Genomic DNA, 17,178 nt, shown 5'->3' on the forward strand with positions numbered 1-17,178 from the left:
AAAAGTGAAGTGCCACTTACAGCTTACCATGTACAGTAGGCTACAGGCAATATGTTCCTCCATCATGTACAGTAGGCTACAGGCAATATGGTGCTACAGATGCAGGATCTTAATTTGAGCCAGTTTTCTACAGCAAGAAAGTTATCCTTCAGCAACAGAAAATATGAATTATTATGTGGATTATAATTAAATGGACAAGTCGGAAATTTCAAAGTAGAAATTACAAACTTCAGAATCCTTTTTAATCCTGAAATATACTACAAATTGTACATTTCCTACAACAGGGTGATCAAATGAATGAATGAGGTGTTTATAGCTCATAGAGAAATGTCAACATCTCATGTGCTATGGATCAAAGTCAAGCTACTAAGCTATAGCCTACTTTTCACAAGTGTTGGTATAACACAGGTTCTTCTGCTCTGTCCAAGGGTGTTTAATTAAAACATGCTGGCATTATTCATAAGCAGTAAAGCTTAGTCGGAGTCGAGATGACCAAACAGACACACCTGAGAGAAAATAACGCGGACACTAAGATGAAGTCACTAGCGTCGGGATCTTGCACCCGCCCCGGCGTTGGCAGATTGTGTGTGTTTTTACGTCTTTGCCATTACGGTTGACCAGGACAATTCCCAGGCTTGATGAGTATTAGCACAGTCGCACAGTTAAAAGCGGCACCGCAGGAGCAAGAAGACAGATGGAGGCAGAGAGATAGCATGCCTGAGATGACATTGACCTGCCCCCTCCACTTAGACACGCTAAACTAGGCCCGGTGCTGGAGGCTAGTAGCTGGCCCTGTGGTGGGCAGACTAAGGGAATCACACTCAAAGCACTGCTTTAGGGGTGTTACGTTAAACGACAATACCGACTCTCTCTACACACATCAGACCATGAGAGAGGACTTTAGGGCCCAAAGGCACCCGGCGGATGGTAAAATAGGAAAATCGATGGAGAACCTATGACCTCCATTAGTTTTATAGACACAGAGAAAAGGTACGTAATACTATTGGGAGAATTATGTTGGTCGTAAACCGCACCGTAAAGATGCTATAGTGTACTTGGTGCTGAGAAATATTGCTGTAGTATCATGTGAAAAGAGCGGAAACATCAAAAACATTGGCTTGTGGGTACAGATTTGAGTTCCATTGTCAATGCACAAAGACAAATCCAAGGTCTGTAGGCTACCACTAAAGATGATATGCCAAGGCTGAGTGTCACACTGAGGAGTTGAATATCTGTGAACAATGTGTACTATTGAAGGAGGTAACTCAATTGAGACATACAGTGGCTTGCAAAGTATTCACCCCCCTTGGCATTTTTTGTTGCCTTACAACCTGGAATTAAAATTGATTTTGGGGGGGTTTGTATCATTTGATTTACACAACATGCCTACCACTTTGAAGATGCAAAATATTTTTTGGGGTGAAACAAACAAGAAATAAGACAGAAAAACTGAAAACTTGAGCTTGCATAACTATTCACCCCCCCAAAGTCAATACTTTGTAGAGCCACCTTTTGCAGCAATTACAGCTGCAAGTCTCTTGGGGTATGTTTCTATAAGCGTGGCACATCTAGCCACTGGGATTTTTGCCCATTTTTCAAGGCAAAACTGCTCCAGCTCCTTCAAGTTGGATGGGTTCTGCTGGTGTACAGCAATCTTTAAATCATACCACAGATCCTCAACTAGTTTGAGGTCTGGGCTTTGACTAGACCATTCCAAGACATTTAAATGTTTCCCCTTAAACCACTCAAGTGTTGCTTTAGCAGTATGCTCAGGGTCATTGTCCTGCGGGAAGGTGAACCTCCAGTTGTCTCAGGTTTGGTAGACTCACAGAAAGGGTCTCCAGTTTTGTAGATCATCACATTAAAGAGTTTGTCCCTAAGCTGAAGTCACACATCAAGGACAGCACTCAGTTCATTGTGTTCATCAATAGCCTTGCCTGTTGAACCAAGGAACTATATTGTGCACCTTGGACATTAAGGCCTTGTATACTACCATGCCACACCAATAAGGCCTGGAGACCTCAGAACACTATATTGATACCAGACCAGTACACAACCTCCCCACAAGCTTCACCATCAGCCTGGCTTCTTCTGTTTTGAAAAGCAACTCATTTTTCTTCAATAATAAGCCCTGCCTTCCACTGGCAAGGGAACAAAGATGGCTTTTATACAGTTATGCTAATCTTTTTGTTGGCAGACTAGAATAACTTTTTTTATAGGACCCTAACATTAACTATTTTCTCCCCCAATATTGTTACTTGGAGACGTAATATCGATCATGTTTTTTTTACTATAACAGGGAGACATTACAATGTTGGAACAGAGGTTTATAAATTATCATTTTAGATGTCTGAAATGTACTATGAAATACACTGCTCCAAAAAATAAAGGGAACACTTAAACAACACATCCTAGATCTGAATGAAAGAAATAATCTTATTAAATACTTTTTTCTTTACATAGTTGTATGTGCTGACAACAAAATCACACAAAAATAATCAATGGAAATCCAATTTATCAACCCATGGAGGTCTGGATTTGGAGTCACACTCAAAATTAAAGTGGAAAACCACACTACAGGCTGATCCAACTTTGATGTAATGTCCTTAAAACAAGTCAAAATGAGGCTCAGTAGTGTGTGTGGCCTCCACATACCTGTATGACCTCCCTACAACGCCTGGGCATGCTCCTGATGAGGTGGCGGATGGTCTCCTGAGGGATCTCCTCCCAGACCTGGACTAAAGCATCCGCCAACTCCTGGACAGTCTGTGGTGCAACGTGGCATTGGTGGCTGGAGCGAGACATGATGTCCCAGATGTGCTCAATTGGATTCAGGTCTGGGGAATGGGCGGGCCAGTCCATAGCATCAATGCCTTCCTCTTGCAGGAACTGCTGACACACTCCAGCCACATGAGGTCTAGCATTGTCTTGCATTAGGAGGAACCCAGGGCCAACCGCACCAGCATATGGTCTCACAAGGGGTCTGAGGATCTCATCTCGGTACCTAATGGCAGTCAGGCTACCTCTGGCGAGCACATGGAGGGCTGTGCGGCCCCCCAAAGAAATACCACCCCACACCATGACTGACCCACCGCCAAACCGGTCATGCTGGAGGATGTTGCAGGCAGCAGAACGTTCTCCACGGCGTCTCCAGACTCTGTCACGTCTGTCACGTGCTCAGTGTGAACCTGCTTTCATCTGTGAAGAGCACAGTGCGCCAGTGGCGAATTTGCCAATCTTGGTGTTCTCTGGCAAATGCCAAACGTCCTGCACGGTGTTGGGCTGTAAGCACAACCCCCACCTGTGGACGTCGGGCCCTCATACCACCCTCATGGAGTCTGTTTCTGACCGTTTGAGCAGACACATGCACATTTGTGGCCTGCTGGAGGTTGTTTTGCAGGGCTCTGGCAGTGCTCCTCCTGCTCCTCCTTGCACAAAGGCGGAGGTAGCGGTCCTGCTGCTGGGTTGTTGCCCTCCTACGGCCTCCTCCACGTCTCCTGATGTACTGGCCTGTCTCCTGGTAGCGCCTCCATGCTCTGGACACTACGCTGACAGACACAGCAAACCTTCTTGCCACTGCTCGCATTGATGTGCCATCCTGGATGAGCTGCACTACCTGAGCCACTTGTGTGGGTTGTAGACTCCGTCTCATGCTACCACTAGAGTGAAAGCACCGCCAGCATTAAAAAGTGACCAAAACATCAGCCAGGAAGCATAGGAACTGAGAAGTGGTCTGTGGTCTCCACCTGCAGAACCACTCCTTTATTGGGGGTGTCTTGCTTATTGCCTATAATTTCCACCTGTTGTCTATTCCATTTGCACAACAGCATGTGACATTTATTGTCAATCAGTGTTGCTTCCTAAGTGGACAGTTTGATTTCACAGAAGTGTGATTGACTTGGAGTTACATTGTGTTGTTTAAGTGTTCCCTTTATTTTTTTAGCAGTATATAACACTGAAACGATTACCTTTTTGGACATAATGGTCACTGAAAATGTGTTTTATCCCGTGATCTGTTTACCAAACCCACAGACTGCAAAACCACTATCACCCTACCTCTGAAGAAAAGCCTTTAGATTTAGCCGGTGGTAACTTGTGGAATAGATACCGGATAGCATGCAGTTTTAACCAATCAGCATTCAGGATTCAAGCCACCCGTTGTATAAGAAAGGAATAAACAGTGCATGCTGGATAAATTGGAAGATTTGTATTTTCAAAGGGAATGGCTACAAGAAGCTGAAGTCATTAAAACAGAGAACCCAGGAAAGCTCCCACTGGTTCGAAACAAGAGAAGAAAAAGCCATCTCTTATATATTGCACGACCCTTACTCCCAAGACAAGTACTATAAAGAATGTTATATTTAAACACTGGTATATTTTACAAAGTCGTTCCCCTTTAAGAAAATGTATTTAAGGAGAAAGCCCTGGTTACTTTTAAGAAAGCCAGGAACATAAGAAATAGAGTGGTGAAAGCTTGTCCCTCCCAAGATCATAAGTCCAATAGTCTTACAGGATGCCCAGCAGTGGGGAATTTTAAGTGTGGTAATTGTATTAATTGTCAACTCATAAGAAACATTAAATGGTACAATCACCCTGTCAGCGCAAGAGAATGGAAATGAACAGTTTCATAACTTGTGAAACCAAGAATGCTGTTTATATGATAAACTGTTGTTGCGGGACAGTATACATAGGTGAGACTGAACGTTCCCTTAATCCCTTAAGGAAAGCATCATTGAACACAGACGCTCTATCAAAAGAGAAGATCTTAAAAATCCAATGGCCAGACATTTTAAAGAAGCAAATTATTGGTATTGAGAAAATGTCCCTGGGTCCAAGAGGTGGCGTTATTAATCAATTTAGAAAGCATAGAGAGGCGTTTTATAGATTCCATTTTCAAATATTTATTTCCTAATGGTACTGTATGAATGAGGAATTCATTATCAAGGATTTCCTCTAGTAAGCATATCTCCTCTTTTTCCTTATTCATCATTGGTAATGTCGTGAGTGTCTGTTTACATTGTCAGTTGGTAATATTCTCAACTGACTTTATCATTGGGCGGATTCGATTATCTGAGCCGCATGGAACCGGCCAAAGGCCCGTAACGTCACCAGGTGAACGCGGGGAGAGAGGAGCGCCCTTCTCAAATTGAACAGTAATCTGCTACCGCTCTGACATTTTGTCAACAAGGCAGCATGGTGCATCCTCCAGAAACATACAACATTTATTTTCCATAAAATAAATATTTGAATTTTCGAACTCGTTTTCATTGGGATGCCAGATAAAGCTCCAAGGCAATCGCTTTTGCACGTGAAACAGAATCCTACTCATTACTCCACGCGCTCCTATGTCACTTTGTTTTGAGCCGACTTCACTGTGGGCTTTGAATGGGGCACCTGGCTCAAGCCCCGGGGGGCAGCCCGGTTCCAAAAAGAATGCAATCAACTTCACCAGGTGCAAAACATACCTACACGGGCACCCGGGCGAGATTAATAGAACCCCCTCACTGAAAGCAAATGTAAATGTTCTATTGTTCAGTACAACATAATATCACAATCTATTGGTCAGTCTACACTAATAATAATTGGTTAGATTCATGTAACTCATCCAACCTAACGTTTGATGTTATTTTAGTGTTTTCACATTCCATTGGTCAGCGCAACATGCACTCACAATCAATTGGTCTTTCTACAACTGTTTTAACCTATCACATGTTTTTATTAGCATATTCTTTGTAATTGCTTCCTGAGGCCATTTTGAAATGTTTAAAATCCTTCTTATTTCTGCAAAAACCCTAAAGAAGGACAAAATCTGAAACATGTTGCTACTATTCATTGCAATAAAGCTTTTTTATTTAATTCCATTTGTTCTCGAAGTGTTGCTGATCTCCTCTAACTCTATTGAAGGAGCACCCTGAGGCGGAGATTATGGAAATCTTTCTCTAGCGGGTTTAAAATGTATTTTGCTCAATGTATAAGGTAATATGATCTGGGGCCTCTCACATTCCGTGCTATCATTCACAAATCCATGTCCAGCAATCACACACACACACACACACACACACACACACACACACACACACACACACACACACACACACACACCGCTAAATTATGGTTTCACAAGGCCACGTGTCTCTCTTGTCCACTCCATCACGCCAACAGCCATAAATTAAGATGGTGAGCTCACACTTTGGGGTGAATTTATTGTCTCATGATTAAGAGGTCTCAATTTGAGGCCAGGTACAGTAGGTTTATAAGGCAAAAAAAACAACCAAACATTTTGAGTTATGACTGACAGCTCGGGCCATGTCTACCTGCCTCTTCAGAATACCAACACACAGAACAGGATTGTGCGTGTATTGATATTTGTATTTCAACTACAGTATATCCCCCTCTTCTTGGTTTTTCTCATATGTAGCCCTATAGGGGTTGTACTTTACTGTGTAATGCTGATTCTGATCATTTTAACCCTTGCCATGGCCTGACATTTGTGTGTACAGTGAGGTGGTATGGAAGAAGACCTTACCAGGGACAGTCACACAACCATCACTGAAGGAGATGTCATCTATGGCCACGATCTCAGAGGGGTCACTGTCACCAGAAAGCTCCCCTAGAATGATGACCTGTAATACACAGGACAGAGGAACATCATACTGTGTGTGTGTGTGTGTGTGTGTGTGTGTGTGTGTGTGTGTGTGTGTGTGTGTGTGTGTGTGTGTGTGTGTGTGTGTGTGTGTGTGTGTGTGTGTGTGTGCAGTGACATGTCCAGGGGGTGGCCCAGGGTGGTCACGGGCCTCCCTGAAATCTGATTGGCCACCCAAGTGGCCCCCACAGAAATTCTGAGCTCTGATAGGTCATCTCTGAATATATTGATAATTTTGACCAAGACGCTCGCCGACAGCAAGACTCCTCAATCTCACTGGAGAAAGCATCCGAACGAGCGAAACAGCGGCCTTGTCTTAGTATGTGACATGTCATATTATTTTGGCTCAGACATCATCAGATACATGGGTTACAGATACTAAGACAGAGGGGTGCTGTTTGCCTCGCTCAGATGCTTTCTCTGGTGAAATAGCCTCTTGCGAATTGAAGGACAATTATGAAACACAGATAGACACGAATGAGAAATCATTTATACGTTTGTTTCTTTTTGGATTGTTAAAATTGTTGGGGAAGGCAGGCTTCCCTTGGCATCCATTAATACATGCCACTCTGTAGTCTGAATGTCATTAAACGCCCACATCAGTAGAATACTTTTTTGGTGTTGAAAGACAAATGGTAACATAAGTCACCGTTTTAGTCAAAGTATGATATATTTGGGCTTGAAGTGCCAAATCCGAATGTGTGACTTCAAATGTTTTCATGAGTCTTACGTGTCTTTTCCTATGTGATGATGTGCAAATTCTTTTCAGCCAACATTTTGTTTCAGGCCTGGGTTTTGTTTAAATGTTATGCCGTGCTCAGTGCATTCAAGACAAATCGGTCATCCAACTCGGAATTCCAAGTTGGAAACTCTGGTATCTTTTTAGAACTCCGCCTTTCCAACCTGAAGATCACTGACATCATGATTTGACCTAGTTTTTTCCCTGAGTTCCAAGTTGTTCTGAAAGCACCATTAACACCCACCAGCATTGCAATGTTTATTAATCAGAAACACCTGTTGTCCTCTGAGAGCCAAACAGCTTTTCTATGTAGCCTACACCTGGGTTTCCACAAGATAAAACAGCCACAAAGTCAAAATAGGCTATATGGAACAAATTCATGAAAAAAAATGGCTTTATGAGTTTAGATTTAGGCTAATGGTAGCAGTGTGGTAAAGGTTAGGGTTAAGGTGAGAGTTAGGTTTAAAATCTGATTTTAAGAAAATTGTAAGGATCGACGCTTGAGACGAGAAGCAGGTGCAGTGAGTGAACATTTAATGACCATGGACAGGAACAGAATACGGACAGCGTCTGGACAGGGGAAACGGAAACGACAATAATGCTGACACAGGGAACAAAGTGAGGAGCAGACAGAAATAGGGAAGTCAATCAACAAAGTGAAGGAGTCCAGTGAGCGTTGATGCGCGTAATGATGGTGACAGGTGTGTGTGTAATGAAGGGCAGCCTGGTGCCCTTGAGTGCCAGAGAGGGAGCGGGAGCAGGCGTGACAGAAAATTATGACTTTGTGGCTGTGTTAACTAGTGACTACCCTACACTTGGCCGCCTTGCCATGGAGCAAATTAAAATAGGGAGTGCAGCAAATGATCATTATCATACCAGAAAATTATCATAATCCATTGGATAATTTGTCAAGTTTGACTCATTTTTTAGCTAGTCTGCAAAAACAATAATATATGACAATTTTATAAATGGTAAAATTGTGTGATACTGTATGATTGCATTTTAGAACCCCGCTGCCCTGTCGCCCCAAGATGAATAGTTTTGACCACTAACATTTTAGGCAATTTCGTTTTGCATAGCCTGGTGCCGCAGGTGTGTAGTGTTTGCTCATTTTCAACCATTCCATTGATCCTAAAGAGAAATCTCCACCCACCCGGGCCACCGGGCCATGCAAAACTCGCCCATTGCTTAAATACAAGCTCCAAACCATTCATTAGGCTATCCATATTACCGGAGCTTATATTCTATTTCTATGGCGGATACGCAGCCACAATTTATATAATGCATTGATATACACTGAGTGTACAAAACATTAGGTACACCTTCCTAATATTGAGTTGCACCCCCTTTTGCCCTCAGAACAGTGTCAATCCGTCAGGGCATGGACTCTACAAGGTGTCGAAAGCGTTCCATAGGGATAATGGCCCATGTGGACTGTCAGTTGACTAACTGTAGGCCGTCTGTGTCAGCCTCCTTTGCCCTCTTTTATCAATTGGGGTGGCAGGTAAATTAGTGGTTAGAGTGTTGGACTTGTAACCAAAAGGCTGCAAGATTGAATCCCCGAGCTGACAAGGTAAAAATCTGTTGTTCTGCCCCTGAACAAGGCAGTTAACCCATTGTTCCTTGGCCGTCATTGAAAATAAGAATTTGTTCTTAACTGACTTGCCTAGTTAAATAAAGGTTAAATAAAATAAAATAAAATAAAAATAGTCGTTGTGCATTCTCAATGGACATGGTTAATGAAGTTGTAAGATGTCTAGCTAGTAATTTGTTATGCTAACAAGCTAGCAAGAAGTTTCATAGCAACAGCATCAACTTTCAGTAGACAGGCGAAGCGCTAGTACACTCAACTAAAAGGAAACCGTTCGTTTACAGTATACTAAAATTAACTAATAGTATGTAGTATGTACTCATTAAGTGTGTAGTATACATTATGTTGGTATGAGTTTTCGAACACAGCAATGGATCTGTGTGTCCCATTCAGAGGGTGAATGGGCAAGACAAAAGATTTTAGTCTCTTTGAACGGCGTATGGTAGAAGGTGCCAGGCGCAGCGGTTGAGTGTGTCAAGAACTGCAACGGTGCTGGGTTTTTCACGCTCAACAGTTTCCCGTGTGTATCAAGAATGGTCCACCACCCAAAGGACATCCAGTCAACGGCAGACCAGTGGTCAAAAACGGGTCATTTAAAAAAAATAAAAAATACCTTTATTTAACCAGTAAGGGCTCATTGAGATTTGAAATCTCTTTTTCAAGAGCGTCCTGGCCAAGATAGGCAGCACCAAGTCATTACACAATTACAGACAGACAACATGAAAAACTACAAGTAATCTATTAAAAACCATAGAATTCACAAGGGTATAACAAAATCATAAATTAGCAAATTAAAAACATTTGCAGGTCAGGGAATCAGCCTCAAAATCCTTCATCAGTGATTTAAAAACACCAATCGGGACAAGTTCTTCCAGTTTAAAAGTATTTTGTAAGGCGTTCCAAGCCGATGGCACAAAGTACATAAAAGCCCTTTTACCAAATTCAGTTCGGACATTTGGAACAGTTAGCAGGATAAAGTCCTGCGAACGAAGAGAGTACCCACCACATTTCTGAACAATAAAAATGCCGAAATAAAATGGTAGTAAACCCAAAATGGCTTTGACTATACGGTTTAGCTAAGCTAAAAATGACGTGAATAATCAAGTCAATAAACGTTGGGTTGTTAGATAGCATATAGTTATACCGGCAAGTTCAATATATTAGTAGCCAACTAACATTAGGTAGCTAGCTAACATACGGGTACATACAAGCAACTGCTGTAATGACATGCTTTGCGGTTCGCAAGGCTAGCGTAGCTAACAAATTGTCAGTCAACATAATGTGTAACGGAACTCATTTGAAAAGTCATGACCTTATTACACTGCTCAACATTTTCTTAACATTTGTCATAATTAGTTAAAGCAATGAATATGTATGTATGAATATGTATGAATATGACTTCAGCTGCATATTTTCCGCCATGTTCTTCAAATCTGAAAACGTTGTGAAGCCAGGCCCATTTTCTGAAGAATTGCATCATGGACGGAAATAGTGTCCACTTCTTGTATACTTCGTATTTTGGAACTTTTGGCATACTAACTATCTCCATACTATGACCAATAAGCATACTACATGCTCAATTTACATCACGAATAGTACGGTTAGTATGAGTATTTGAACACTGCTCATGTCTCAATTGTCTCAAGGCTTAAAAATCCTTCTTTAACCTGACTCCTCCCTTTTATTTACACTGATTGAAGTGGATTTAACAGGTGACATCGATAAGGGATTGTAGCGTCACCTGGATTCTCCTGGTCAGTCTATATCATGGAAAGAGCAGGTGTTCCTAATATGTTGTACACCCAGTGTATAGCTAGCTAGCTTCCGGAAATGATAAGAGAGAACAAAGAATATAGCTATTTGGTGATGTCCGTGTGCATGTCCAAATATTAATGACGTTAGGAATAGGACACGGTATCACTGGAATTATCAAACAGCAAGAGTCAGACAAACGTCAACCCTCAACATGTCAAAAGGTTGTATAGGCACGGTTTAGCTGAGACTCATCTCCTGACAGGTAGACTTGTAGTCTTTTTCTGAAACAGTTATTTTCACCTAACAGTAAAGGAGCCTGTCTTAACTGATGGTGCTTTCACCTCTAGGATAATATCCGCTCTAGGACAGGAATTACTTGAAATAGGTGGGGCATCTTCCTCTGAGGTGGGCCTTTAAGATGATGGTGGTTGCAATAGCTGTCCCTTTCCATTCAAATGGCGGACGCTGGACTTATTTTGAAGTGCACGAACGTGCGCAGGTAACCTACATTTGAAGTGATTTGTTTGACAACCAGATAAAAACATTATGACTGGTTGTGTTAATGATACATTAAAAGGTAATACATTTTTACAGTTAAATGATGTCTTTACTATAAAGGCCATATAGGAGGTCCCATGAAAAAAAAATAGAGACTCCCGAATGTTATGGTATAATTTGCACTCTGGATGGCACTTTCAAGTGGATTTACTGCTGTATGCTAATACCCTTATACAAAATCCTGACCTTGAATGAAAGCACTGTAACAAGACTTTTGCAATTGATTTATGATTTATTTGAAGAGGAAAAGTTTAGGGGTGGGCCTGCTGCTGAAGCATTTCATGTGTTAAACCATCCTAATTATATAGAACAAAAAATGAAGGTTCAAAATGTTATTGCCCCCCTCAACTGGGTCTGTGCCCCACCTTGGCCACCCTATTCAAAAATGTTCTGGACACGCCACTGTGTATGTGTGGTGTTCATGCGCAGTTGTGTCCACCACGTGTCCAAGTGTGTATGGTTGATAGTGCACTTAGCTAAGGCATCTTAGGACTGTGTTCATCTGACCAAACCTTTATCTCTATTTCCTGTCTCTGCTATCAGCCTAATTCGCCATTGTTCTGTTCAAAGTCCACAGGCTACATCTTCCACAGTGGAGTTTTACAACTCATCTGATTAGGACTGGTTTATGACTACATGAATCAATGGCTTGTGTCATTACCCACATCAGCATTATGCTATGACTCAACATTTCATATTTCTGTCAACAAGAGACTGATGCATGTTGCATATCACCCTCATTCTGATGGACAGATCATTGGACAGATAGCATTCCAAGTCACTGTATCGATATCATTCAAAACTCTCATTTCATCAAACTGAATCCTGTGACATGTCCTGTATGATCGGAAAATGAATTTGTGTCTCAAAGTGAAACTGAACGTCAGCATACATACAGAGTTGACCTCTATTACATGAATCATTCGGCCATTTTGGAGCTGTGTAGACGTGGAGCTGGATAGTCCCAGTAGCAGATGGTCGAGACAAAGACAGAGAGAGGGGTAACGGAAGGGGTGAGGGACCAGACAACAGGGTGGTGAGACCCGGTCTGTGTCTGTAGAGCAGAGGAGGACACTATTAATAGGTTTCAGCTCAGTCCAGATGGCTAGAGTAGAGTTCATTTGGGTCAGAACAATCTAAGAGGCTCGGGACCCCCATTTAATGCTACACGCTATGCCTGACAGCTTTATGCCTTAATGGTCAAAAATGACAATACATGCAAAAACTACAAACAGGGACAAAGGGACAGGGGGATACCTAGTCAGTTGTACAACTGAATGCCTTCAACTGAAATGTGTCTCTGAATCAGAGAGGTGTGGGGGGCTGCCTTAATCGACATCCATGTATTCAGCGCCTGGGGAACAGTGGGTTAACTGCCTTGCTCAGGGGCAGAACGACAGATTTGTATCTTGCCAGCGCGGGGATTCGACAAGATAGTTAGCTCTTGATCTGTGATGTCTGCAATACAATTGATGGTTGCATGTACACTATATATATACAAAAGTATGTGGACACCCCTTCACACCCATTGCTGACAGGTATAAAATCGAGCACACCGCCATGCAATCTCCATAGACAAACACTGTCAGTAAAATGTCCTTACTGAAGAGCTCAGTGACTTTCAACGTGGCACTGTCATAGGATGCCACCTTTCCAACAAGTCAGTTCGTCAAATTTCTGCCTTGTTAGAGCTTCTCCGGTCAACTGTAAGTGCTGTTATTGTCAAGTGAAAACATCTAGGAGCAACAATGGCTCAGCTGCGATGTGGTAGGCCACACAAGCTCACAGAAAGGGACCGGCGAGTGCTAAAGCGCATAACAATGGTCTGTCCTCGGTTGCAACACTCACAACCGAGTTCCAAACTGCCTCTGGAAGCAACGTCAGCACAAGAACTGTTAGTTGGGAGTTTCACACAAGCCTAAGGTCACCATGCGCAATGCCAAGCGTCGGCAGGAGTGGTATAAAGCTCGCCGCCATTGGACTCTGGAGCAGTGGAAATGTGTTCTCTGGAGTGATGAATCACACTTCACCATCTGGCAGTCTGACGGACGAATCTGGGTTTGGTGGATGCCAGGAGAACACTGCCTGCCCTAATGCGTAGTGCCAAGACTAAAGTGTGGTGGAGGAGGAATAATGGTCTGGGGCTGTTTTTCATGGTTCAGGCTAGGCCCCTTAGTTCCAGTGAAGGGTAATCTTAACGCTATAGCATACAATGACATTCTAGATGATTCTGTGCTTCCAACTGTGTGGCAACAGATTGGGAAAGACCCCTTCCTGTTTCAGCATGACAATGCCCCCTATGCACAAAGCGAGGTCCATATAGAAATGGTTTGTCGAGATCGGTGTGGAAGTACTTGACTGGCCTGCACAGAGCCCTGACCTCAAACCCATTGAAGACCTTTGGGATGAATTGGAATGCTAACTGCGAGCCAGGCCTAATCGCCCAACATCAGTGCCTGATCTCACTAATGCTGTTGTGGTTGAAAGAAGGCAAGTCCCCGCAGCAATGTTCCAACATCTAGTGGAAAGCCTCCCAGAAGAGTGGAGGCTGTTATAGCAGCAAAGGGGGGGGGACCAACTCCATATTAATGTCCATGATTTTGGAATGAGATGTTCGACAAGCAGGTGTCCACATACTTTAGTCATGCAGTATATAAACTACCAAACTGTACAGCCAGCAACTGTAAGGTTTGTGATTGTGAATGACAGGTGAAAGTTGTGAGGCAGGTTGATACAGACCTGGAATTGGTGAGCACTGGTGAAAGGTATCACTGTCCGTAGCCATGTGTGTGCCTGTGTTTTTGACCGGTTCCACACCGAGTGGCTCCAACCTAGTGGATATTTTTGGGTCAGGACCTGTAAAGACCCACTCACCACCCCCACATGGTGATAGAAGGTCACCTGTAGAGGGGAGGACATGTGGCATGTCAGTAAAGGAGGGTGACAGCCAGTTAACACAATGGCAGGGTTAACCAGGTGTTATTAAAGGTGTGTTTTACCCAGCATGTCTTTGAGGGCAGGAACACAGGACTCCTCAAGTAAGCCCGTGCTGTCTCTCCTGTCACAGGCCACAGAGCCAGGTAATGAGCTGGAGGAGCGAGAGAGAGAGAGAGAGAGAGAGAGAGAGAGAAAAAGAACTAGACAGAATCTTATAAAATGTCCAATGTGTGCTCGTGTATTTGGAGTTGGCAAATCTGTGCATCATGTTCCAGAATGGCCCAAATCATTTACCAAAGTAGCTTCTGAAATTCTGAGTTCATCATTGCGGTACCTGATTGGTTGTTGTGGTCGTGTTTGGGTCCGGTGGTGTTGAACCCTGTTCTTCTGGTCCATCCTAAGTGTGTTTCAGAGCTGGGTAACAGGTCACAGAACCCCTGCTCAAAGTCACACCTAGTGTATCCAGAACCTTCACCCCCCAAAAAATATTAGAACCACCAAGAACATTCATAAACACAGAACACAGCAGGTCGGCCAGTGGACACCGTGAGTCTGTGTCCCAAATGGTACGCTATTCCCTATATACTGTAGTTCACTACTTTTGACCACTGCCCTATAGACTACATAGTAGTTTAAGAGCCCTCTGAGGTGCAGGGTTCCACTGTAGGTTGTATTGTAGGCATCATAAAGAGCCATTTGTTTAGCAGATCTGCTTATACTCCCTTAAGTGCTACTTTACGGCCCTATGTCAAAACTGCGGTATTGTCCTCCTGAGTGGCGCAGTGCACTGCATCGAGGTTGCTAGCTGTGCTACTAGAGATCCTGGTTTGAGTCCAGAATCTGTCGCAGCCGGCAGCGACCAGGAGACGCATGGGGCGGCGCAAAATTGGCCCAGCGTCGTCCGGGTTAGGGGAGGGTTTGGCTGGCAGGGATATCCTTGTCCCATCTCGTTCTAGTGACTACCGTGGCAGGCCGGGCGCATGCATGCTGACACGGTCGCCAGGTGTACGGTGTTTCCTCCGACACATTGGTGTGGCTGGCTTCTGGGTTAAAGCAGGCATTGTGTCAAGAAGCAGGTTGGGTCATGTTTCGGAGGACGCATGGCTCTCGACCTTCGCCTCTCCCGAGTCCTTACGGGAGTTGCAGCGATGAGACAAGACTGTAACTACCAATTGGATATCATGAAATTGGGGAGAAAAAGGTGAAAATATATATATATATATATTTTTTTTTTTTTTTGGGGGGGGGGAGTTAACAAATCCATAGCCTTAGGGTCACTGAGGGAACCTTGTGAATAAAACTCAGGGAGAGGTGGTTTATGAGAGAGCTATAGGTCAAGCTAAATGGCTGTACATAGCCAAAGTATCTCTAAAGACATAGTATGTGTTCCAAATGGCAACCTATTCCCCTATGTAGTGCACTACAGTACTTTTGACCAGAGCCCTATGGGCCATGGTCAAAAGTAATACACTATATAGGGGACTAGGGTGCCATTTGGGACTCAGACATATTGGAATGCATGGAGCTGAAGCAGTGGAGGACTAGTAGCATAAATATTGATCTGTCTGTCTGTCTTTACTAGGGCTACTCTAGGTAGTCATGTGGTTCGCCAGCCTAGGTGTTAGAACATGTGCATGTGGTAAACATTCTGTGCAGTTCCATTGGCGCAACGCACAGGAAATCTCCTCATTTGAATACACATCTCTCTCCCATTTCATGTGACCATATAATGGTAATTCTTTATATTTATATATATTCCATAAACATGAGCCTGTTTATAGGTCTACTGTGAAATAGGGTCTATCTATGTGATGAAGACTTTAAGAATTTAAATTGCTCTGAGATAGAGGTGATAGGTATTCTAGGTTTCTAGGAACGAAGTGTGGAAAACCTTCATGTTTTTCATATCTGAAGGGACAAATATCATCAAAAATATAATCAAAGACTTCTTCAAATATCTCTTCAGCTCACAGTTCAAATTATTTTTGGGACAGTGCCATGTTCTCTTCTGTAGGACTGCATTTAGATTGAGCAAAGTGAACACAGGATCTGATTTTCATAATGTTCAGTTTGAAGTGTTGTTTGGTTTGGTAAGACAGTCATGACACAGCACATTCAATCTCTGATGAAATAATCTTTATCTGTGTCCCCTCAAAGATGGAGGCTACTTTACATGTTATGTAGGTTTACGCATAATCTAAGAACGTTTCATCTAATCACACAATTCCAAATGTACATACACACATCCCCTAATTAGTGGTTTATTCTTTGGCCGAATAATCAATGATTCAACAGTAGTCTGTAATCAACAATAAAGGAAAGACAAACTATTATGTAAATCACTGACACATTGAGATGTATACTCACAATTTCTCTCATCGCTGCCATCCCCACAGTAGTCAGTGAAGTCACACACATGGTCCTCAGACACACACCAGCCCTGTTCACATGTAAACTCTCCTGGCCAGCAGGTCCCAGCACACACAGAGACGCAGAGCAGAGAGCAGGCCAGCAGGCACAGAGGCCTCCGCAGTAAAGCCATCAGGTAGGTTATTCCAATACTCAGGCTAGTCCACAATCACACGCTCACCCTTCTCTTCCATAAAACCATGTTATTTTTTTACAAAAGAACGAGTAAGATACACGACAAAAAGGTAGCGCCTCGCGAATCACAGTTTACTTAGATTGACAGCGAACGCGTTTCCCAGCTGTTGTTCCTGGTCAATAAATGGCTTTTATGACTGTTACTCAATGGCCTGTGTGTGTGTGTACCTGAGTCTGGGACTGTAAGGCTGTCCCTGTGGTTGTAATAAAAGCATTACAGAATGTATGTAGTCAAATGTACCCCTCTCAACAATGTGTTTTTCAAGCTCTAGTCATTTGCATAGGATGTTTTGTATTTAATTGCGCTGTCAGTGCAATTGAAGACCGCTAGCGCCTTGCACATAATCTACA

The 17,178-nt window shown here is 43.1% G+C and overlaps 1 protein-coding gene across 3 annotated transcripts in view; it reads right to left on the reverse strand.

Moving 5' to 3' along the window:
- Positions 1-16,963, reverse strand: part of malrd1 (MAM and LDL receptor class A domain containing 1) — a 114,078-nt gene extending 97,115 nt beyond the window's left edge. For 2 of the 3 annotated variants that reach the window (XM_045710658.1, XM_045710659.1), the window contains exons 1-5: positions 16,591-16,963; positions 14,558-14,692; positions 14,286-14,374; positions 14,026-14,187; positions 6,527-6,623 (exon numbers count right to left, since the gene is read on the reverse strand). In XM_045710658.1, coding sequence (XP_045566614.1) covers positions 6,527-6,623; positions 14,026-14,187; positions 14,286-14,374; positions 14,558-14,692; positions 16,591-16,765 — 658 coding nt within the window. In that variant the 5' untranslated portion in view covers positions 16,766-16,963. The remainder of the gene's footprint in view (positions 1-6,526; positions 6,624-14,025; positions 14,188-14,285; positions 14,375-14,557; positions 14,693-16,590) is intronic. The other variant, XM_014180735.2, reaches the window with a different exon arrangement.
- Between the last annotated feature and the right edge of the window lie 215 nt (positions 16,964-17,178).

Source organism: Salmo salar, chromosome ssa29 (assembly GCF_905237065.1).
Source record: "Salmo salar chromosome ssa29, Ssal_v3.1, whole genome shotgun sequence".
NCBI classification, from domain to species: domain Eukaryota; kingdom Metazoa; phylum Chordata; class Actinopteri; order Salmoniformes; family Salmonidae; genus Salmo; species Salmo salar.